The sequence below is a fragment of the Phyllostomus discolor genome, chromosome 4 (assembly GCF_004126475.2).
Source record: "Phyllostomus discolor isolate MPI-MPIP mPhyDis1 chromosome 4, mPhyDis1.pri.v3, whole genome shotgun sequence".
Taxonomy (NCBI): Eukaryota; Metazoa; Chordata; class Mammalia; order Chiroptera; family Phyllostomidae; genus Phyllostomus; species Phyllostomus discolor.
In genome coordinates this window covers 54,053,544-54,078,471 of record NC_040906.2, presented here as the reverse complement: position 1 = coordinate 54,078,471, position 24,928 = coordinate 54,053,544, and the positions used below count along the sequence as shown (strand labels likewise).

Below are 24,928 nucleotides of genomic sequence, written 5' to 3'. Positions count from 1 at the left end.
TATGAGGTAAGAGAAAACCAGAAAAATGTGGTTTCTGGAAGCCAAGACGAAAAAGGTGTTTCACGAGTCAGGGACTGAACAACTTGGCCAAATGCTGCTGATAGAGTTGCTGAGAACTGACCTTTGGGTTCAGTACAGGGACACCATTGGAGACTTTGAGCAATTCAGGGCAGCAGAGAGAAGCAAATGCCAACATAGAAATTCGAAAGAGAATGGAGGGAGAAGAAACAGAAAGCAATAAATATAGGCAATTCTTTAGAGTATTGCTTTATAGGGGAGGCCTGAAAAGAGGGCAGTAGCTGGAGAGAGCAGGAGAGTAAAGAAGTATGCGTTAAGGCCTGTTTATAAGCTCTTGGAAAGGTCCAGTCAAACTTTGACTGGCAGAATCAGGCAGAAAATGAATGATTGTAAGAAAAAGGAGCAAAATATCTGCACGGGCCACTGAAATGATTCACACATAACTCCCGAATCAGTGAGGAAATAATATTGTGGGAGAGAAAGTGCCTGGGTTAGATCTTAGGGGCTAATGCCTTAAAGGTTTCAGGTTTGAAAGGCATTAATAATGAGCCTCTCAAATAGCAAAGTTCTCTACTGATCTGTGAAGCCAAAATGTGGTCTGCTGGCATTTTCTCAGAGGTTCCTTTAGAGGGGGCTGTTTTAAAGACTACTGCAATTGCTGTCAACATCATCATCATCATCATCAAATAGCAATTAAGTGCCTGAATTCTTCTACCACCTCATAAATTAAAATAAGAGGGCCTTGTTCCCTGGGGGAACTGATGTGGTGACCAGAAATAGTATAAGGAGGCCTGAAGGTCAGAGATGGGGGGAAGATGAGGGGTAGAGGTAGATGGCTCTTGTCAAACCATTCATGACTTCAGTTCCTGATTTTTGCCCTGCCTCTGGAGTGGATGACTCTCCTTTGCTGTTACTTCTTCCTCCCTTGCTCGTTGCGCCCCCCACTTCTCCTTTTGCTATTTTCTCTAAAGTGCTGGGGGTGGTTCTGAAGATCGCCCTGGCCCCTACTTGCCTCTTCACTGCCTGCAGGCGCACGGGAAGTAGACTGAAACCCCTGAAACTCCAGTGGGGCAGGGGCCGGCATTCTGAGCATGTGCGAGGGGTGAACGAGGGTGTGTGTGGGGGGCGGCCCCAAGTCGCTGTCTAAAGCATAAAGTGAGAATACCGTGAGCACAGGGACAGGTAGCTCTTCCCGGACAGTGCCCCGCGCCCAGGGTGCAGCGGCTGCGCCCTTCCCTCCGGGCGTGGGCGAGCTGGCCGCGTGTGCTCTGCTGCTTGACACGAGGGCCAACCAATCAGGAAGAGCCGCGGGGGTGCCACGTGACGGGCGAGGCGGCTCTTTTCCACAGCCCGGCCAGAGGGAAGAGAGAACTGGGGCTCGCCGCGAGCCTTCGAGAGCACCGGTCGCGGAGAAAGAGGCAGCGGCGGGAGCACAGGCTTGGGCCAGCCGCGCGCATCCCTGGGCGACCTGCACAGCAAAGAGCTGGGCCGGCCGCGGGAGCCGGGACAGGAGTGGACAAAGCAAGATGGCAGGGATCTTAGCCTGGTTCTGGAATGAGAGATTTTGGCTGCCGCACAATGTCACCTGGGCGGACTTGAAAAACACGGAGGAAGCCACCTTCCCGCAGGCGGAGGACCTCTATCTCGCCTTCCCCTTGGCCTTTTGCATCTTCATGGTGCGACTTCTCTTCGAGAGGTAAGAAGGTTTGGAGCACCCCTCCCCTCCCCCTATCACACACGCTCGCACACGCACACTCGTGTGCTCTGTGGTTCAGGCATCCGCGCCCCCAGCGCTCGCGCCTCCCAACCTTTGTGTTCGGGGAAGGGGTTGCTGACCTTTTCAGTCCCGCTGTGGTTCGGAGATAATAGACCGAGTCTGGCTTGCCTACGGACTCCTCCGGGCGCCAGGCAGCAGCCGCGAGAGCGTTGGGGTGGCTCCCGCACTCCTCCGTGGCCGGCTCTCCTCTTGCAGCGAGACCAGGCGAACAAAGGTGAGCGCAGCGGTCCGCTGTGGGACTCGCTGTGTGCTCCGTGGGATGTGTTCCTCTCCACCCTGCGAACACGCTGGGCTGGCGGGTAGGGCTTGCCTGCCGAGGCTCGCTGCCACCCACCTGACAGCCCGAAACGTTAGGGACGCGGCCGGGAGGTCGGAGGAACCGCTCACACTTTCAGTCCATTCACCCAGCACACGGATTATCTGGACTGTGCTTCACGAATTCGTCAGGGACTCGGCTTCTGGCCGCTGTTTAGTTTCCGTCGGTGACATTGAGTGTCAGGCCCACAGTCCTGGGCAATAGGTGACACTAGTTTGTAGGTTTCCAGCACCCCAGGCCGTTAGCTGTTTCTTTAAAAGAGGGTATGATAGGACGGGGCGCACAGCCTGCAAAAGGGTGATATTAAATTGATAGATATTTCCTATGAATCACCATACTTTAATTTGAGTATCAGAACGCACTTAAAATTTTAAAGAATTCACATACTATTGCTTGTATAAATCTCAGATTTGGTTGGGTAGCCACTCTGTGTCATGAAGAAACTTGTGCTACTTTCATTGATTCAGTCTTAGTCGCTAAAATAGATTTTGCCCTGCTGTGGCTCCCTTGGTCTTATTTAAACAAAACCGGGATAGCAGCACACACGTCCTTTCTCAACTGAAAACCTCACCACCCCTTTATTCTTTTCTCCCTTCGCCCCCTTCATCAGGAAAGGCTGAATTTCTTAGAACACAGAAGATACTCTCCATTTTCACTTCCACTCCATCTCTCTTCTCCTGCCCTCTACTTACCTTGGTTTGTTTCTTAAGCTTCTGCTCTGTTATTTTGTTTGCTGTTTCTTTTTGCCTAAAACCTGCTATTGAGGATGGCAGGAAAATTGAGGATTTTTGTCATTTGTGCTGTAAATGGCAACAGACAAAGCTTCCTGGGAACAAAAAGTATCTTTTGTTTAAGAAAGGTGCATTTTTCAATGGGCAACATTGTTGCTTAAGAACCAAGTGACCTATCTTCATGCAGAGATTCAGGGTGCACAATGCAACGGATTTAAAGACTTGTTTTTTTAAAATTTATTTTAGAGAGAGAGGAAGGGGGAGGGGGGATAAAAGGGAGAGATTTGTTGTTCTACTTATTTATGCATCAGTGGTTGATTCTTGTATGTGCCCTGACCAGGGATTGAACCCACAACCTTGGCATATCCGGACAACCAACTGAACTACCTGGCCAGGGTTGAAAAACCTGTTTTTAAATGATTGGAATCCAGTACAGATATCTCTTTGATCCTGTCTAGCACCAAGACTTACTGTGAAAAAGTGGGTGTGTTGGCAGGTTTTGAGTTGCTTCTAGAGCAAATATTACTTATAGAAAATAGGAATTCATATCTAACCTTGCAATCTCTCTCAAAAAAAGAAGACTCCCAGGAAACAGCAGGTTGCTCTGTGTTGACACATTGTAGGAGCTCCACACAGTTGCGGAATGATATCTAATCAGTTCTGACTGACACATTCTGGGTGGGATCACTTTTAGCTAGCTTATGCATTTGAAAGAGATGTATAGTCTTATGTTTTGGAAAACAGAACCATGTCAGCTATGCAGAAAGCTGATTCCAGGCTGTTCATTAGGTTGGAGAAAAATAAAATTAGAGAATGGGGATAGCTTTAAACTTAGACTTTCTCTGCCTTAAAAAAATTTACATTGAAAACTGGAAGTTCATTTTTCCTCTTCCTGAACAGTATTTTCTTCCTTTGCACAATCTGGCGACTTAGAATTTACACAAAGAGGTCAGCTGCTTTCAACTGTCAGTCACAGCAAATGTCCTCAGATGGGTATGTAGAGTTGGTCAGTTTCTTTCAGGCCATTGATTCAAGTGCAGATGATTTAATGGTCTGTATGGAAAGTGAAAGTTTATGATTAATGTTCAGAGTAGTAATTCAGTATGGCCTTTAAAACACAGGATGCTACTGACTTTAGGAAGGGTGTCTATTTTGTTTCTTGCTGTAGCAGTGACAACTCTGTCTTTACTGTTCAGACTTTACTGTTCAGACTCTCTCAGTTCTTCAAAAATCCAAGTGTAGAGTTGTATCCCAAATTACGAGTTGGGCATGTTCCTCTTCTCAAACCGACATAACACATTCTGGCATCCAGTCTGTGGCCTTCATCTTAGCATCCATCATAGACCTGAATCAACATAACTGAAATAGTGAGGTACAACTCACTTTCAGTACCCTCTAATACGTTGTGCATGCATTTTTTTGCGATATTCTATAATGTATAACATGTTCGAAAGGAGCCTATTGTGTATCACTTTGTGAAATGAAATGCTTTTATAATAGGAATAATTCCCTCAGCATCCTATTTGTTTTTCTTCCTCTATTGTCATTTATTTCAAAGCTAAGAACATATCTATGAAATAGATTGTCCAAGATCTTTATTTCCATTACATGGGGTCTGTAATGTCCTTGTTGAGGCTAAAATAGTAAATTTGAATACTCTTTCCTTAGTCTTATATAATTTCTTGCTGTAAAGAATTGACTGAATTGGACTTTTGCCCAGTTCAACAGCTCTAGCTTTTTGCATTCACCCTCCCTGGGGCAGGCCGGGGTTGGCAGTGGAGGCTCTGGCAGCCAGAACAATGCTATGTGATAGTACCATATGAACAGCGATGTGGATGCCCAGCTTGGCTGGTTAAAATGGAGCAGCCTCCATTCAGTGACTCGACTGAGTGTGTGAATGGCCCAAAGCTTGGTGGGTTTGAGCAGAGCCTTTCTACTCCCCTTAGCTCTGGCGAGGGGCAGGGAGGGCCGCTGCAGATCTGTCTTGATCGATAGTAAAATATCTGTTGTGAAAAGCAAAAGCTGGCTGGTTTCTCCCAGAGTGGAAATTGTAGTGTACACTGGTGTATTATGTTGTTATCTTGATGACAAGGAAGAAAATATTATTTAATGGTGTGGCATTGTCGCCTATCTGATGAATTTTCTTGGTGTAATGCTTGTTTGGGCTCAGTAATCCACTATCAGGTATTATAATACGTGCTTCTTCAAAATTTAATATTTAAAAAAATGTGTGTTGCTATGGAATTTATAAATGTGGGATCAAGCTGCTGAATTTCTGTTTGAAAATAAAAAATTCTTTCAACTATTGATAGGAAGGATAACATTAATGCATTTTTTCCTTGTGGGTTCAGGAGAGAGATGTAGAAAGTTTAGATTGAGAGTTAGAACATTCAAGTTCTAGTCAAACATACCTCAAACTGGTGGCAGGTACCTAATTTTTCTCTGCCTTATTTTCACCTGTACGGTGAAACAGCTGGCCTTTGTAGTTTAAGGTTGCTTTCAGCCTCGTAGTTATGTGATTCCTGTAGCTACTAATTATTATCTCATCAAACTTTAAACCAGGCTGAATGTCTTTTTTTTGGCAGGTAGAAATAAGTCATCTAAGAATAAAGAGATTTTTTTCAAACAATCTAGCCAATGCTTTTGTTTCTTATATTTTTCAGTTATGATTTGAGTTAAAAGAATCATTTGGGCAATTATCACTTGTGCTCCAAAAAGCTATATAGTATTCAGAGTAACTAACAAGGAAAATTCTATAGACACAGCAAGTGTAGATGGGACCCACTGTAGACCTGGGACTTCTTGTGATGGCTAGATAAGAAATGAGAAGCTCATCCCTGCCAGTCTGGCTCAGAGTGGTCAGCTGTGTGAGAACTGTCATTCTTCAGGAGGCTTATTCCAGTCTTGCTTTGGCCCATTCAGTCAAACAATGACCTACTGTCCCCAGGCCTTCAAGGAACAACAGTTATGTCAGAGAGAATGTCTGGCCAGTGAACTCTTCTTGTGGGTATACTTAATATCTTCATCTTGCCAGCAGCCTTTGCTGAGATCCTGGAGGAGAGGAGAGGAAGAGAGAGAGGAGACAAAGAGAAAGAATGAATGAGAATGAAGGACAATGCATTCCTGGTGGTTAGAAGGGAGAGGACAGTTGGAAATGAATGACTACCCGGAAAAATTGGAGTGTCAGGTGAATTTTATTACTGAAGGATGTTCCTTGTAATGAAGAGACTGATTATTATCAGATATGTTTCTAACAAATATGCAATGGATTAAATGTTTATGAGTCCCCTCAAAATCCACAAGTTGCCATTCTAACCACCAAGGGGAGGGTATTAGGAGGTGGGGACTTTGGGATGAGCATGTAATGAGGGTGGAAAGTTTGAGGATTGGACTATTGTCCTTATATAAAAAAGCACCCTTACCCTTTCACCATGTAAGGATACAGTAAAAAGATACCCATTTGTGAGTCAGATACCAATTCTGCTGGTGCCTTGATCTTGGACTTGAAGTCTCCAGAACTGTGAGAAATAAATTTCTGTTATTTCTAAGCCACCCAGCCTATGGTATTTTGTTATGGCAGTTTGAATAGACCAGCACAGTATTTGAGAATAACTTGCATACAAACTTGGCTCTTGTCATGCAACCAGTCCTGGATAGTTAATCCTATGAATGTACCTTTTGACTTGTTAAATGATGCCGTGATTCAGCTTAAGACATGGGTACCTGATTGCCAGGCTGGTGTGAGGGAAACAGTTGGGTCAGACATAGGGGTTACCTGCTACAAGTTCTGGCTTGGAGAGGAAAATTGGATTAGAGTAGATGTTTTATTGAAAAACAACCTAAAATCAAAGGTGTTTTTTTTTTTTTGCAGAACTTTAGTACAGCTTTCTCATCTTGCAAAATAAAAGATTTGCCTTTACAGGGTGCAGTAGTTGAGCTATTTTTAATAGGTTGATTTATGAATAAAAGGCATAACACTACTCTTAATGGGTGGTGCCTTAGAATGTTGCAGAAGGCAGGTGAGATAACATGAAATTATCACAAATGATTTAATGTCATCAAGTAGTGATGAAATGAACACTCTTGAGTTCACTTGCGACTCTTCTGTTGAAAGTATTTGAATTCTCTATGGACAGGGTTAGATCTCTTTCTTTATGGGTTCTAGTATATGAGATATTTCAGAAGCGGTTTCCCTTCTGTGATGGGGAATGGCAGGTGGCAGTGGATGGTAAATGGAGTTTCAGTGAATGTCCATCATCAGGCCAGCCCCATGGCTTTGGAAGAGATCACTGCATCTGCCTCAGGCTTTCCTCACCTATTTTACTACCTGGTAATGCTTTGTTGGTGAGTACTACAATCTAGGTCCGTGATGTACACAGAAGATTTTAAATGTTTATTACATGCACTTACATTTTCCCTTCCATCACCAAGCAAAACCAGATTGTCTAAAGCCATTGGTTATCTATTTCTTAAAAAGCCATAGCTCTCAAAGGGACTTATATAAGAAATAGAAGATCAAAACTATGAAAACTATGTCATTTGTAAAATGACAACAAACTGACAACTATCAACAGCTGAACTTAAAAAACAAAAACTAAGCAAACAACTAGAACAGGAACAGACCAGAGCAATGGATATCACATGGAGGGGTATGAGGGGGGAGTGGGAGGGGGAGGGGAAGAATGGGGGAAGAAAGGCACAGGGAATAAGAAGCATAAATGGTAGGCATAAATAGTTGGAGAGTGGTTAAGAATAGTATAGGAAACAGAGAAGCCAAAGAAATTACATGTACAACCCATGGACATGAACTAAGGGTGGGGGGAATGCTGGAGGGTTGGGAGGTGCTGGGCAGAGGGGGGGTAAAGGGGAGAAGAAAAAAAGCCACAGCTCTCAAAATCTTACTCTTTTTTCCTCTCCCTTTTCCATTTGATGAGTTCATTTCTTAAACATTTTGAATAAAGATACTGAGGTTCCAGATTTTGTTTGCTAGTAACTAATTGTATCAGTTAATGTTTTTAGGGAGCTATTTTTCTTCCTTTTTACTTGCAAAAATAGGAGGTAAACAAGATTGCCACTGTAGCACAAGGATCCTTCTACATTAGTGATGTCCTGAGAATCTTGACTTGTAAAATTTTATTCTTTGGCCTCTTCCACTCTCCCTCAAAATTATTTCTTAAGCTCTTTTATTGTCACTCTTCTGGCACCACAGTCTGCATGGATTTACTGAAATACCTATGCTATGGCAGAATTGAACACGAAATGGTGACTCTCACATCTTTTAGGGGTGGCTCATCAGTGTTCACTGCCACTGTGGGTGATGGAGACGCAGAGCACGTGGACTGAAGCTGCAACTTGGAGCTCACCACTTGTTTTGTTTTGTGTTTGACTATTGCTAATGACTGCAGTTTTTAATGAAAATGTTTTCATTTTCATTTTGAGTAACAATTAATATTTACTTCCTAGTATGAATTTATTACTTTATCTGGTTTACTTTATTTACCAAGCCCTGTATTTCACAGATGACACTAAGAATTGGGAATTTAGGAAGTGGATGTAACATTATATAGCTTAAAATAGCTAGGTAGGCATTTGGAACTAGGTTTCTTGATCTTCTAATAATTTCAGTGATCTCCTATTTTAAAGCAAATATCATATCATACTGTACATTTCCAGTTTTATATGCTACCTTCTGCTATTTAATGATATAATCTGAACATTTTGCATGTACTAATTAAGAAATATTTTCAATGATTTCATCTTATGCTACACCATGGATAGACCGTAATTCATTTAACTGGTCCCTACGTTGTTGTTGGACATTTAGGTTGTTTCTAGTGAGCGTTTATAAGTCTTTGACTTCTTAAGGAATGTTTTCTAGAAATAGTATTTCTAAGCCCCAAAGGATAATATTTTATTGTTCCTGGTAGACATAAATTTCCAAATTGGTGTCCAGAAAGATTATGTCCATTTGTACTTCCTTATCAACATACAGATTATTACCGTCTGAGGATATTTTTGCTCTGAAAGTTGAAAAAAAGGTATTGTTATAATGTGTTTTTATATTATTCCTGATGAATTATTTCAGATATTAATAATTTTAATTTCACTTTCTGTGAATTTGTGTGAATCTTCCTTACTGGGATGCACTTTCCAACTTTTCGGATAGGAAAGTCAGGGCTTTTGGATTTTTTTTTTAATGCAGAATGGCTTGTGTTGGTTTGAGCTCTCTGGTCACATGTTTATACTATTTTATTTCTTTCTGCCTCCTACCTCTCCCCCACAATCTAAGTCATCATCATCTTTAGGGAGAAAGCTTCTCAGATTCTACATAGTGAAAGGGATGCATTTAAGAGGAGGAAATAGATAATATCCTGACTTTATTATAGAGACTTAGCCTAAAAGAAAGGGTAAAGAGGAAGTTGGAGTGATAGAGCCTACACTCCTTTATATTTTCTCTCTGAATATTTGGGTAAAAGTAACTTGTATGTAGAACCACAAAAGATCCCAATGGCTAAAGCAATCTTGAGAAATCAGAGCAAAGTTGGAGATATCATACTACCTGATATCAAAATATATTGCAAGGCCATTGTAATCAGAACAGCATGGTACTGGCATTAGCTGCCTCCCCCCCCCCCCCCCACATACATAGATCAATAGAACAGAATATAGTCCAGAAATAAACCCATGCCTATATGGTCTATTGATCTCTGACAAAGGAGGCAAGATTATACAATGGGATAAGATGGTCTTTTCAATAAATGGTTTTGGAAAAACTGGACACATACATGCCAAAAAATGAAACTATATCACTTTCTTACAGCACAGGCAAGAATAAACTCAAATGGATTAAAGACTCAAATGTAAGACTTGAAACCATAAAAATCCTAGAAGAAAACATAGACAGTGAACTCTTTTTTCTTTTAATTTTTTAAAAGATTTTATTTATTTTTTTTAGAGAGGGAAGGGAGGGAGAGAGAGAGAGAGAGAGAAACATCAATGTGCGGTTGCTGGGGGTTATGGCCTGCAACCCAGGAATGTACCGTGGCTGGGAATTGAACCTGGGACACTTTGGTTCCCAGCCCGTGCTCAATCCACTGAGCTACGTCAGCCAGGGCGACATTACTCTTAGTAATTTTGGGGGGGGGATATGTCTCCTCAGGCAAGGGAGACAAAAGAAAAAAAATGAAACTGTATTCAAACTAAAAAGTTTTTGCACAGCAAAAGAAACCATCAACAATAATAAAAAAGACAAGCTACTGGGTGGGAGAACATACTCATTAATGATACATTTGATAAGGCATTAATCTCCAAAATTTATAAAGAACTTATTCAACTCAACACCAAAAAAACAAACATTCCTATTAAAAAATGGGCAGAGGACCTGAATAGACACTTCTCCAAAGAGGACATACAGATGACCAATAGACATATGAAAAAATGCTCAGTGTCACAGAAATGCAAATTAAAACCACAGTGAGATATTACCTCACACCTGTCAAAATGTCTATTGTCAACAAACAATGAGTGTTGGTGAGGATGTGGAGAAAAGGGAACCCTGTGCACTGTTGATGGGATTGCAAATTGTTGCAGCCACTGTGGAGAACAGAATGAAGTTTCCTCAAAAAATTATGAGTAGAATTACTATGATTCAACAATTCCACTTCTGGTGTATGCCCCAAAGAATTTAAAACATGTTCTCAAATAGATACAGTTGAACCTTGAACAATATAGGTTTGAACTAAGTAGATCTAGTTATACAGGGGTGGGCAAAAGGAGGGTTACAGTTGTAACACAAACATACATTAATAAATAGTAATAATAGAATAAACTGTTTCGGGTCCTTACAACTATAAACCTACTTTTGCCAACCTCTGATTGCAGACTTTCAATTTGAGGATGCAGAGGGCCACTGTTAGACGTGGATCTCCACCATTTTATATGCAGGACTTGAGCAGCATCTGTGGATTTTGGAATCCGCGGTGGTTCCCAAAACCAATCCTAGACACAACTGTGTTGTGGTTAAATTTTTGGAGAGTGAAACGTTATCTGCAGATTTTCGACTATATTGGAGTGGGGGTCAGTACCCCTAACACCCCCTTATTCATTGTCAACTGCATTTGTACACTTAGGTTCATAGCAGTATTTTCACAATAGCCAAAAGGTGGAAGCAACCCAAGAGTCCTACAGATGAATGGGGAAACAAAATGTGGTATATACATACAATAGAATATTATTCAGTCTTAAAAAGGAAAAAAGTCTCTGACACATTATAACATGGATGAACCTTGAGGACATGATGCTAAGTGAAATAAGCCTGTGACAATGACAAACACTGTGTAATAGCAGTTATCCGAGGTACCGCGAATAGTCAAGTTTATGGAGACAGAAAGTAGAATGGCGGTTGCCAAGGACTGGAGAGAGACACGGGGAGTTATGGTTTCATGGGCGTAGAGTTTCGGTTTTGCAAGCTGAGAGCTGTGGAGACAGACGGTGGTGGTGGTTGCACAATGTGCATGTTCTTAAGGCCGCTGAACTGTACTGAAAAATGAAAAATGTTTAACATGGTAAATTTTATGTTATAGTTTTACCACAACTAAAAATAATAATAAAGAAACAAAGGAGATTCACCAACTAAAAAAAGTTACAAGAAATAACTGGTTTCATTTTCTAGGCTTGACAGTTTTCTCATTAGTAACACACCCCCCAGCCTCTTGATTTAAGTTCCGTCAAGCACTGTTTTTATGTTTTAAAATGCACAATCCCCTTGGGATCTAGGAGAGCCCTGCTTTTCTGCAGAATCACCTGGCATACATGCCTGGGTCGGGGGTGAGGGATGATGGAAAGAAAGTTGATGTCCAGAGAGCACTTAAGTCTCTGGGCCTCTTTGGGAGGCACTTTGACTAAACACTGTCCTTCAGTCCATTTGTTAATATGGAAATTTAACAATAGTAAATTAGCATATACAGAAAAGGAGAGCAAAGTGACTCTGGAAAAACACTGTACAGTTTCAGAGACTCCTTAGGATTAAAAAGGAAAAAGTGAGTTCCCAATCCATTTAAAGCAAACCAGGATGATGGGATAAAGTTCTAGTAAGGCAGATGGCCGAGGCCACAGATACATCCTGTGGAAGCTTTTGCTGTGGAAGATCAGATCTGACCCTCCTCCCTGTCCTTCAATTTAATTTTACACCCATTTTATATGCAAGTGATTTAAACACTTGAAAATTGGAACATGATTTCACTTAAATGCTGCTTAACATAAGGCAGTTGAAGCATTGGCAGAGATGTATTATTGAAAAGTAGTTTTCAAATGTTATACTAATGTTTGCTCACGGTACAAACTTTGCATAATTCATTTGTGAGGATGTTTCAGGCAGGGTTTTCTTTTCTTTTTTTTAAGGAGAACTTTCTTTTCCTCACTACTAGCCTTCAAAATGGACTTCTCTTGTAGCACTCCTGCTTCCTGTTCCTACTTTTGCTTCTATTACCTCAGAATTGCTATGTGGGAGTTGTTTTGGCAGGAATGGGGGTGGAGATACACAAATAGTTTTCCATCGCAGGAAGGCTGTGTTCTTTTACTAGATAGCCCTTTTCACACAGCGACCTAGGAATCTAGGACCTCCCAGTGTCTACATAAATGTCACATCTTATCTTTGAGGTTTTCAGGTTACAAGCCTGTTGTTGCCGTCCTGAAGCTGTGATTGTGTTTGTGTGTTTGTTTCTTTCCTCTCACTTTCTTCCTGTGCCCTGCCTCTCTCTTTCCACTTTCCTTCTCTTTCTCCCTCCCTTCTTTCTTCCCTCCTATAATCATTGGTACAGATCCTTTAAAAATACAGGGAGGTTTGGGGAGCAGAGGGGAAGCACAGAATTAGGGAGGGGATAGAGAAAACCATCTAAAATTTTGTCCAGGGACACAGTTTGGCAACTATCAGAGTAAAGGCTGCCAGCTAGTCTAAGTGGCTCTGTAGATCTTGTCTTAGCAGATCACCATTTCAAAGCAGAATAAAGTGACTTGGTGGTTTAAGCTGAGTGGCAGTTTTGGACACAATAGCTTGAGTGAAAGAAAATTGAGAACCAAGCAATCAGTCACTTAGGCATTGTGGAGATTAAGAGAATATAAGGGCTTTGTGCATTAGTGGGTGAGTGTGTATCTTTGAGTGTGTGGGTGACTGCAGGGTGACTGCATTTAAATTATCTCACTGCTTTCTACATTTACTGCAATTAATTAGAAATGTATATTCCTAACTAGAGTTAAAAGGAAAGTGGATGGAATATCAGAAAGACTATGGAACTTGGGTTTAAATCCAAATGCTGTCCTTTATCAGCAATGCAATAGTGGACAGCATGCTCTCTGAAATTTGGTCTCCTTGCTTATAAAATGGGGACTGTGCCTACTCTGTGATATTGGAGGACTGTCTGCAAAACATATATATATTTAAAAGGGATTCAGAAAAACTGATGATTAAAAATGCACATTGAATAAAAAATGATTTATACCATAGAACATGATTTAGTACCTACTTGAGTAGGTGATTTAATGTGTTGGGTGTGTGGGGGAGGGGGAGGCAGAGAGGGTGCAGCGGCAGTAGAACCTATTTATATATTTGATCTGGAACTGGAGGATTTACTTGTTCTGTTGAAGAGTAGATATTTAGAGTGTCAGACAGGCGTCAAAGTTCCCATCTCTTCAGCACTGTGCCTATTTAGGGAGGAGAGGGCTTCTTAGCCTTCTCAACTGTTGATAGTGATGTGGGTTGTAGATCAGAGACTTGCTTATACAATATTTCATGGCAGAGAACTATTTCTAAAGGTGGGATTTTAGACAAGTGATGGGCAGCTGTGTGCCACTTAGAGCCTGAAGCTTTCTCAAGGGCTGTGTGTTTGGAGGTAGCCCGGGAAGATGGCTTCTACTGGGTGGGCTTTCCTGGAAACGCCCTTTCAGTGGAGGCATGCCTGTGCAGATATCCCAGTCTGCCCCCCACTGCCCCATCTGGCCCTGATGGTCCTTGTTTACTGCATGTAGTCTCAAGGGAAAACTGATCGTGTTTTCAACCACCAGTAATAGCAAACATCAGATTTGCCATTTATAATGATTTAATGCCCGGACTGAATTTGGCCAAGCTACTTAACTATCTAGGAGCAAATTACTTAATCTCTCCATGCTTGGTTTCCACCCAACACAGAATTGTCATGAGGATTAAAATGAAATAGTTTTTGCATTGGGCTTAGGGCAGTGCTTAGGTCGTAGAAGTAGTCATTGCGTGCTCTTTAGGTTTATTAAAGGCACGTACACAAATCCTTTCTAGATGTTGGAACCCTGATTTCCGGAAATGAGACTTTACCATTGAATTTCTGAAACCTTTTACTGGTTTTCCCTTTATGTCACAACTGATGAACCCCATTTCTGCTTTTCACTGCTTGGGGTTGCCAGTGAAATCATCTGAGTTTTACTTTCCCTACTGTCTTTCTCTCTTCCTCTCCCTCCCCTTCTCTCCTTCTCTTTCTTTCTCCTCTCTCCCAAGGAAAATTCTGATTCTTCCAATTGTAGCCATCACAAAATAACCCTAGCATAGTGGAGAACTGGACCTTACCCACCTCATACGCATGTAATGCACTTTGCAGAGATTGTATGTGAATATTTAGACAGCTCAGGAATATTTTTTTCTAATCAAAGCCTCCCAGAAGAAGTAAAGCCTTGAGACTGACACTCTTGATTTCTTTCAGAATTTCTAGGCCTAGTGGGCTGTCTTCATTTGATCCATAAGAAAAAAGAAATTCAGCCTAGCATTCTTGGGATCATATTTATGAAGATGCAGACATTCAAAATCAGCTGAAAATAATAAATATATGTACATTTTTCCTTATGAGAAACCAACCCATACCCCCCCCCTCATTTGAACTTTCATTGGCATGAATATGGCTAACCTAACCAAATTAGTTTAGAAGGGATTTGAACCTGCTTTCCTCTAAGGGTACTTTCCTAGCACTGCCCAGTTTCATTATAATTTGTAAGTAGTTTCTCGTGTAAATATTTAACGAGCTTGTTATTTTTTTTAGTTGTTGATAGAGGGTATCTTGAGGTGACCAAGTGTGACATTTGTGGTGGGCTGTCCTTTAAACGAGGAAGTGAGGCAAAGATGAAACCACAGGCTGTTGAATGACAACTTACCAAACACTGCCTCTCCTTAATTCAGTAATAGTTTAACAGCATTTCAGACTTCCTCCTTAGAAAGGAAGTTGAAAACTCATTCATTCAAAAACACGAGTCTGTCGTGGGTCAGGCTCCAGCGGGTACCAGAGCTGTAGTGGTGGGGAGAGAGGTCTGCCCTGGGTGTGTGCAACAAGGGGTTGTGCTACCTGTAGGTCAAAACACAAACAAACAATAAAACTGACTAAAAGTTGACCTGCTTTTTATTAGCACCACATAAAGCCAATTCTAACATAGAATTGATAGAGTGAAAAACTATCCCTCCTCACTAGTGCACACTATTTCTACCCCCTACTCCCACCTCTTGAAACACAGCTGCTAGATGGTCTTTGAGGGCACAGATGTTCTGAAATACTGGCACTTTGAGAAATACACCCATAGCTGAAAACCCCACCTCCCATTTTACATACCAGGACACAGGCACCTGTAGAGATGAAAGGACTTGCTCTGTACCACCCACGCAGGCCCTGGCAGAGCCCGGCTGCTGTGGGGCGCCCGCGATACTGTTGTAGAGTGACCAGCTGCTCCTGGTTTATGTGGGCCTGCCCCAGAAACGCTTCAGTCCAGGAAAACCTGAACTGGTTGGCCACCCCACCTGATTGTTTGCCCTATCCAATCCACATTGGTCTGACCCCCAGCCAGAGCTGTTTTCGCAATAAAATCGGCTGTCCTGCCTCTCCCTAAGGTGAATGCTGGGGGCTGTGGAGGACAGCTTTCCTGGTGGCTGAGATGTGTTGCCTGCCCCACTGTTAATGTGCCGCATCGCATGGCTTCAACAACAGGCGGTGGAAGCACTCCCCATTCTGTGCCAGTCGGAGCTCCTGAGCCCCGGATTCCCTCTGCACACACTGAGGGCCAGCTCTCCAGGTGTAATTCCGCCTGAGCGTGTTCGTCTGGCCGTACTGAGGCTGCGCCGCGGTTTGGTCTTCCTCCCACTTTCACCCCACCGTGTGTTAGGCACCCATGCGTTATTTTTACATTTAAATGATCATTACACTTTATTGAAAAGTTTTAGAGGAAGAGTGGCAGAACCCTTAAAAGTTACCTGAAGCATTAAAAACCCACAGTCAGAAAACTTTTCTAAAAAGAGTGAATACCAAAATATTTTGCTTTTAGGAAGATGATGTGTCCTTTTAGTCTCTTAAATTGTCAAAGACAGCAAAAAGAAGGCCAAAGATCCAAAGGATAAAAGTTACACTCATAAACATGCTAAAGAATACATTAAAACAAAAGAATGAGGGAAAATGTAGTATAAGCACCCACACTTTAAATGGCTGCTTGCAGAATTGTGAAGGGAGGGGGAAGAAAACAAAAATAGCCATGGTGCAGGTGGTGGTTGTTAACCAGCAGTTATTTCTGCAGGGTATTCAGGCAGTCAAGTGGTTTTTCTGTCGTGTTCTTTTTTGCTCATGGTTTTGTTGAGTTTCACAGTGTGTAACACTCACTTTGCTAGTGTCAGGTACCTGCAGCAGATCCTGCAGTGAACTGTCTCTCAGAGGGAAATGGTAGGAAATCCCAGTTCTCTGGCAGCACCTCTCTCAGAGGTGAGCTCTTTAGCTATGTGTCTCTAAGCAGGCAGACAGGCCTGCCGTGCCCTCTGTTCTCCATGTGTCCACACCTTGTCACAAAGTCAAGACATGTAAGATCAGGTAGAGGGCAAGTAGATAAGGCCATGGCTTATCACTCCTGTTAGCTGTTTTTGCTTCATGCCCCCACATCTCCCATTTTCCTCTCCCTCTTGCTCAGACCCTGTTCTGTCTTCAGGTCTAAGGTAGCCTGGGTGAAATGGACCATTCAGTCCTGAGCCCTGGGGAGCAGCTCTCCTGTCATTCCTCCCAGTTTCCAGAGCAATAGTGAGTTTGGGCCAAATCCACTTAGAAGGATAGTTCCTAAGAGCTATCAACTCACACTGCTAACTTTAATTTCTTAGTGTTTAAAAAATGTAGTAAATAATATGGAATAAATGTACTTTCTGTTGTCAAAAATAACTTTATGGCTTTAGATGATTCTTCTTTTCTGATTAGAAAAAAAATTAGAGTTGGTTACTAAGTGCCACCAGTGTACAGCAGTGGTTTACTGTTTGGCAAGTGGTTTTCCCCTCCTCCAGAAATATGTTGCACTCAAAGCAGAACCAAACCTGGTTAGTCTTTCTCTCTATCAGTCCTGGTTCCATTTCCCCAGCCAACCTCTGGGTCTTTACTCAGGGGTCAAATCTAAGGAGTGTCAGTACTCTCAAATTTTCTGAAGCTTTTCTGAATTTGATGTATTTGCTGCGAGAAACTTCTTACTGCCCTATTTTCAAAGCCCTCTTACAAGTGTCAGGAAACTGCTCTGAATGGGAACTGCTAAGGTACATGGTGTATATGATGATACAGTTTGGGAGTTGATACAGATTATACTTATCTTTACAGTGGAAATGAAACACAATTGGTGTTTAAATTTGTGGAGAGAATAAGAGCGAGGGTAAGAGAGTGGGACAGAGAGTGACTCTGCCTGGTGCGTACAACAAAAGGGAGTGTGGAACCCTGACTTTGGTTTAAAATTGCATCTTTGTGGAACCCTAGTTCAGCTAATACCCTAATGAGTACTTGTTGTAACTCCAGCACTCAAATGTGCAGCCATCACATGCCTAAAAACATTCTTACTGAGTTGTTAGAAAAGTGCTTTTTCTTCAAACACCAACTTTTATTCTGTATGTACAACACACATAAAAAACCCACACAAAAGAACAGTTGAATGCACAGCTCACTGAATTATCACAGTGAATAAGTGTCTCCCTCTGAAGTCACCAGTCAGAACCCAACTCAAGAAGCATTACTAGCAGCCCAGAAGCTTCCTTCTTATCAGTTGTCACCCATTTTTATAAATTAAGGGAAAAAGTATTTGAAATGTGAAGATGAAAGGCAACTTTAACTCCTAATCTCTGCAGCAAAACTGATTATTCTACTTAAAGATATTAGTTTCTTTTGGAGAAAAACACAAGGTCTGGTACTTGCCATCCTATATGCAACAGTCTTCTCATTGTGTCAAGCTTGTGCATGTGCTTGGATAAATGCATGCATACAAAATCTGATTGGTATTTGGCTATAAAATTTAATCAATTAAAGAAATTATTTAGATGGGGTGGGAAGAGGGTGTGAGAGAACACCTACTTTCCTTCCAACTTTAGGGAGAATGTTTTATAAAGATAGGCATTAACGAAGCATCAAAAATAGTGTCTTCATGTCTTTTTTATAAAAAATTAAGGATGTTAAGCAGGGGATTAAGTTTGTAAGTTTGTTAAAATACTTCTGCATCCTGTTCCTTGAATGTAGAATGTTGGAGAAGATTTGTACTTTGAGACAAGGGAGTCAGAGCTATCATGTACTAGGGGTTTGAAGAAGCCAAGTACTTTGAACACTAAATATTTGTTTGTGATATAGAAGTACTGTATTTGTTTTGAAAATAATGTCTCTAAGACTTGCTGTACTTTGTATTTTTAAAATGATACCTTAAAAACATGTTTAATCTAATTTATCTAATCTTTTAATTCTTATTCGAGTTTTCTCCTATTTCATCTTTAGGTATATCTTCTACTTCATTTGTTCCCTTCTCCAGGAATACCAGTTATACAGATGTTAGATTTCTTCAGTTTCCTTTTCATACCCATCGTCTTTTCTATAATCATTGATATAGTTTTTCCAAGTGGTTTTATTAATTTTTCTCAAGCTTACCTACCGGATGTCCTAATCACTCATGTGTATTCTGTTGCTCGTCATATTGCTTTAATCTTTTTTTCATCTTTCCTTTGCATCCTACTTCCATCTCTGCTTACATTTTTTTTCAGTTTTCTAATCACTTTTCTGAACCCTACTATCACTTCTCTTGCAGGTCTTTAACCTTTTTCTGAAAAGTGATCATGTGGCCTGCAATTTCTTTACAAATTTTGTTTAAAGCCTTCCTGTGTTTCTGTGGGTGATTCTTTTTCATTAGTTTTTTTTCCTTCTTATTTAGCAATTTTTTTTGGCATAAGTTTTTGAGGTTACTACCCATGCCTTTTAGGCCCCAAACAGGAAATACTGGATTACTTTCTGCCTATTTCTGTAAAGCGGGTACCTTAAAATAAGCTTGTTAAAATCTCCTATTATTTTTGGACTCGTAGCATAATTGAATGCTTTTCTCTAAAGATAACATGTTTTATTGATAAAATCTTCAGTGTTCTATGATTACCATTTCATATGAGTCTTAAATGTTCAAATGGCCATGACACTATAGTTGGGGTGCAGATTTTCCAGAGCTTTTATGATAGTTGTGGGGGATGTGGTATAACAGTGTTCTTCCAAACTGTGCATGCTAGAGATAATGGTGTTTTCATACTAATTTTCAGTGAAACCTCTGACTTTTTTACCCCAGTGTTTTTTTTTTTAAAGTAATGACACAATATACAATGACTCTCTTGGCATAGTATTGTCTCAGCACTATTTGTTGATGTTTAATGTATTAATTTTAACTTGTATATTTTTAAATGTTTTGGTGTATACATGATTAGTAACACTATAAAGTAACTGATATTGAAAACAATTTAAAGCCCTGGTTGGTGTGGTTCAGTGGATTGAGTGCTGGCCTGTGAACCAAAGGGTTGCCAGTTTGATTTCCAGTCAGGGCACATGCCCTGGGTTGCAGGCTAGGTCCCCGGTTGGGGACGTGAGAGAGGCAACCACAGATTGGTGTTTCTCTCCCTCTCTTTCTCCCTCACTTCCCCTGCCTAAAAATAAATAAATAAAATATTTTAAAAATTACAGTTTAAACATTTAAAATTATGCAACTACATCTTCCATTTTAAAAATCATTTAAAAATTACCTAGTGTTGTATGTCTTTAATCTTATAGGCATATAATCCCATTACAGAAAAAAAGCAACAATTTTTCATTTTTAGTTTCCTCTATCCCACTTTCTTCCCTAGATGTGACTAGTATTAGCAGTTGATATGTATATTCTTCCTGAAGTTTTTTGATGAATTTACCAACCATCCTCCCCCCATGGACGTAGGAAGTAACACATGAATGATGTATTGTAAATCCTGTTCTGAAATGTTTTTTCACTTAACATTATGTCTTGAAGATTTTACAATGTCAGTGGATGTAGAGTTACTCTATTCTTTTCAATATGATGCACAGTATCCCATTGTTTGGACGTCTCGTAGTTCATTCAGCTGTTTCACTGTGAATGCCTTAGAAATAATGCCATAGCATCATTCTTGTACAGACTTCTTTATACTGGGGTATATTTCTCTAAACTAATGTATGGAAACAGAGTTAGTCAGAGGATGTACAAAGTTAACATTTTTTTTATCATCCTCCAAGGACATTTTTAAATTGCTTTTAAAGAGAGAGGAAGGCAGAGAGAGAAGCATTGATTGATTGTCTCCCATATGTGCAGGACCAGGAATTGAACCTGGGATCTTTCGGTTATGGGATGACGCTCCTACCAACTGAGCCACAATGGCCAGAGTCAAAGTTAAAATTTTAATAAGTGCTGCCAAAGCCTCTTAAGAAAAATTATACCAGTTACCCTTCTTCCCCTGCCACCAAATGAAAAAACACTATGAAAAAACATGCTTACCCTGGCTTAACCTGCTGCAAATTTGATGTACCCGTATTTTTCGGACTATAAGATGTATTTTCCCCCCATATTTGGGAGGAATAATGGTTGTTAATGCTGCCATTGAGTTCTGTTTACATTTACATTAGTGAAATATTATGTAATTTATGTTATTAAATATTTTACTACATTTTTTTGCTTTAAGTTTTTTTTTCCTATTTTCCTCTTCTAAAACCTAGGTGTGTCTTATGGTCTGAAAAATACAGTAATTTTGACAAACTGTTCTACTCTACAAAGAAAATAGCATTTTTAACTGACAGGCTATCAGAAGAACAGCAGGTTGAAGCTCTGGCTAGAAAGGAAATTTCATAATATCTGCCATGAAAAGACATTTTGCCACTCTTTATTTTTAACCTGAGAAATGGGAATAATAATTATAAAATACAATGAGAAATTCATTTAAATTTATAATTTTGAACTTTGTGACAACTGCTGTAACCATTTATTTAGCAACCATGGAACTCATTTATTTACACCCTTTCCAGCTCATTGCCTCAGGTTTTCTTAGCTAACAGGAATGGTGAGTGTTTTGTTATATTCTCTTAGAACAAATAAAGGCCAGCTGCAGGTATATTAAATGTCATTTCCTTGTGCAAGAAGGAGGAAAACCTCTCTTTGTCTAAGGTCTTCTAGTAATGTATTATCTGAGTTGTCACCTTATGATTCAGTCATTCTAACAGTAGAAAAACTTCCAGTAATCAACAAGTCACCAAGTGATAAGTATGGTAACCAAGATTCAACAAGCAACTAAGATGCGGAACTGCAGAGATTTGAAATCAGAATTCAGTTGCACTCAGCACCGCTGACTGCCCACTCCATCCTGCCTCCCGGTCATCATATTTTCTCATTCTGCCTTTCTGTTTAGGAAAAGGTTATACTCTTGTATCTGTAGAATGGTCACTATTAATTTTTTTTTACTTTTATGAAAATGTTTAAATATACAGAAAAGCTTAAAAAATGATGCCATAAACATTCTCATTCTTACTGCCTGAAATTCAATGATTGTTAACATTTTATCATATTTTTCTTTTTTTTCTTCTGTACCATGCAAAGTGAATTGCAGATATTATGATGCTTCACTCTTTACTTGAACATATAGCTGTTGTCTAAGAATTAGAACATTATAGGGAGCCTTTTTAAAAGTAACTCTTTGAAAATGAATTTTACATTGTGGAATTTACTTTTTTGTTTAACTTTTTGAAATGTATAGCCTAAAAGCTGTAGAAAACTTACTGTTTATGGATTTGGTAAAATTGTAAGAGAAGACCATAAATTTACATTTAATGACTAAATTTAATATTGTATGTGGCTAGAAATGATACTTTAATAAAAAAACATGTGGACAATTATATGCAATATTTTGCTTGGTATTTTATGGAAGTTACATCTAAGGGTTTGATCTGGGAAACCATAAGTCTACAAGAAGTAGCTAAATGGTGGTTAATAATAGTTTTTGACTTTAAAAAATCAATCTTAAGCGCATTGGCTTCTAAGTCAAGTTGTTAGACTCATTCATAGGAGGCAAACATTTCTCAAGATTCCTGGCTCCTGCCTGTGGTATGGTAGTGTTTGCACCTCTGCGAGTCATGCTTTGTCTTGCAGCACGGTGGCTGCCAGGCTTCGAGTCAGACATTGGGAGTACAGAGACCTTCTCAGGCTGCCAGCCCAGGCTCACCGTGCTGATGCTCTAAATAACCCCAGGGCAGTGAGTTGCTGAGCGTTTGAATAAATGAGATATATAAATTTGTACAATAAATGGTCACAGTTGATGTGGCAGGATCAAAATTTTAAACTATAATCAACTTGTATTTTCCTATTATTATTCCCATTTATCAGGTGCAGAAAGAAAGAGTAGCAAAAGACGTTAGTTCATCTTCCCCAAACCAATTTTTGGACAGAAAAAGGGTCCTCAGCTTCCAGCCACTGCACTAACTGTGCTTCTCTCTAGAATATTCTTTTTCTGATACTATTACCATCACCTTGCCCTGTGTAATTCTTGGGAAGGAAACTGATAAGGAATAAAATCAATAGATGCTTATTGTGGAAAAACTGTCAAACAGTAAACTTTGTTATTCAATGAAAATAAACTCCCCCCTCAAGACTACTCTTTGCAATTGTTTTCTGGAATTTTTTAAATGCATATCCAAACATATAGCATGCCTCTTTATTAATGTTATTTAATACAAACTACATATGCACTTCTGTACTTTTTCACTTAAGTGGTTATATAGAATTTTTAAGAAATATTCCCACTAAGGAAAGTTTCTAACATGACATGTAACTAAACTTTCAAATGTTTGCCAGTTGACTATGTGAAAAATGTTATCCTTATCTACCTTTATTTTTAAGTGGCATTAATCACATTTTCATAGGTTTTCAAGTCATCTGTTTTAAATTTTTTGTAGATTACCTGATTTTTTTTTTGTCATTTTGGGTAGGGTTTGTTGATTTATAAAGGCCCTCTATGCAAAAATGAATGAGTTACTTTTCATGTATATTGTAAATATTTTCGTACATTTTTTAGTTTGTCTTTTAAATTTAATTATGACTTTTTCCTGAGCTGAAGGTTTCAATTCATATGTGGTGTAAGTAATCACTGTTTGGCCTTTAAGAGTAATTTCTCTTGAGCTGGCCGGTTCCCCAGACGGCACCCCTCCTCTTACCTGCCTAAAGCCTGTGAGCCTGCTGCCCACATGTTGAGAGCTGAGCTGTGAAATGGAGCTAAAGGTCCTACTTGGTTTTCAGATTGTCACTTAGTCCAGTGATTTTCAACCAGTGTGCCACAAGGATTTTTAAAACATCCGGTACCTGACTAATTCAGTCAGGGGCACTGTCCGCTTTTCCCTTAAATTGTGAAATTAAAAAAAAAAATGACAACAGCCAACACAACAATTACCATCCAGTGTGAATGAATCAAAATTATACTCGTTTTGTCAGAATGGCAAAATGTAGATTTTTTGGTATGCTTCAGAATTTTAGGAATTCATTTATGTGCGCCATGAGATGAAAAAGATGAAAATCGCTTAGTCCGTGTGCTCCGAGTCCCAAAGGTCAGTTCCTCTGTAACTCACTCTCTCCAGGAGCAAACTGTCCTTCCTCTGTGGGGCCTGGGCAGAGCTGTCACCTGCCTTCTGGGACCAAAGCAGGAGGTGTGTCTGTTCCACGCACAGACTTTGGACCAGTCTGTGTGCTCCCTGGTTTCCAAGAGGAATATGATGACTACAATTCTGGAATGCTTGAGGCATTCTCTACTCCAAACCTGCTCAAAATATGGGCCCCAGCCAGCAGCCTCCATCCACATCACCAGGAGGCTTGTTGGAAATGCAGCACTTCAGCCGTCACCCTGACCTGCTGAGTCAGAATCAACCCTCTCTTGGGATCGCCGGGTGGTTCTTGCACAGGACGAAGAGCGGATGTCTTTGACTTCCGCGGTGAGCAGGCCGTTAGGCTTCAGTTGTCTGTACTTGACTGGGTCGGTTTTCCCACTCTCTTCTGCTTTCCATCTTCCAAAACTTTGGCTGATATCTCGTACCTGTTATCATTGTCTTTTGTCCTTGTGGAAATTTACCTGTTTATTCTTTATTATAGTGATTTTATTGGAGTTTTAAGATGGTCTAGAGAGAAAAACCATTTACTTTATTTACTATATTTAATGAAAAGTCTCTCTTAGCATTTTATGGTTTTTAAAAAATGTGTTTGAATCTTTGATCCATCTTGGATTAATTTGGGTGTCAGAAATGAGAACTTCAACTTTAATTAATTACCCCCTCCCTGTTGGCTAGCCAGTTGTCTTAACCTGATCTCTTAAATGATCCATAGTTTCCTCTCTGATTTGAAATGCTGCCTCTATTGTATATTAATTTTCTTTGCATTTGGCTATTTTAATTATTGTAACTTTATAATATTTCTTACTATCTAGTAGTACTAATTCCTCTCCATTTTTAGAAGTCAGAGTTTTAAAACTCGGTTAAAATAAATGATTTCTATATTTTTCATTTATTTTAAGCTTCATTCTATTCATTCAACTTTTATGTTCACTTATTCAAAATGATAGGATCACCAACATGTTTTATTTCTAACAAGATTTTTAAAAATATGTGAAGTAGATACTCTTTTTTCATATATGCACGTGTGTATATATGTATATATACACATATTGAATATTTTTCCTTATAGATTTTTTTTCTCACATATGATAAATTTGAAGCCATCCTTAGGGAAATATTTCCTCCTATATTT

At 40.0% G+C, this 24,928-nt stretch overlaps 1 protein-coding gene across 2 annotated transcripts in view; it reads left to right on the top strand.

Annotated features, from left to right (window-relative positions):
* The first annotated feature begins 1,233 nt into the window (after positions 1–1,233).
* Positions 1,234–24,928, top strand: part of CERS6 (ceramide synthase 6) — a 303,384-nt gene continuing 279,689 nt past the window's right edge. Inside the window, exon 1 of one of the 2 annotated variants that reach the window (XM_028510062.2) lies at positions 1,234–1,714. In XM_028510062.2, the coding sequence (XP_028365863.1) occupies positions 1,545–1,714 (170 nt within the window). In that variant the 5' untranslated portion in view covers positions 1,234–1,544. The remainder of the gene's footprint in view (positions 1,715–24,928) is intronic. The other variant, XM_028510063.2, reaches the window with a different exon arrangement.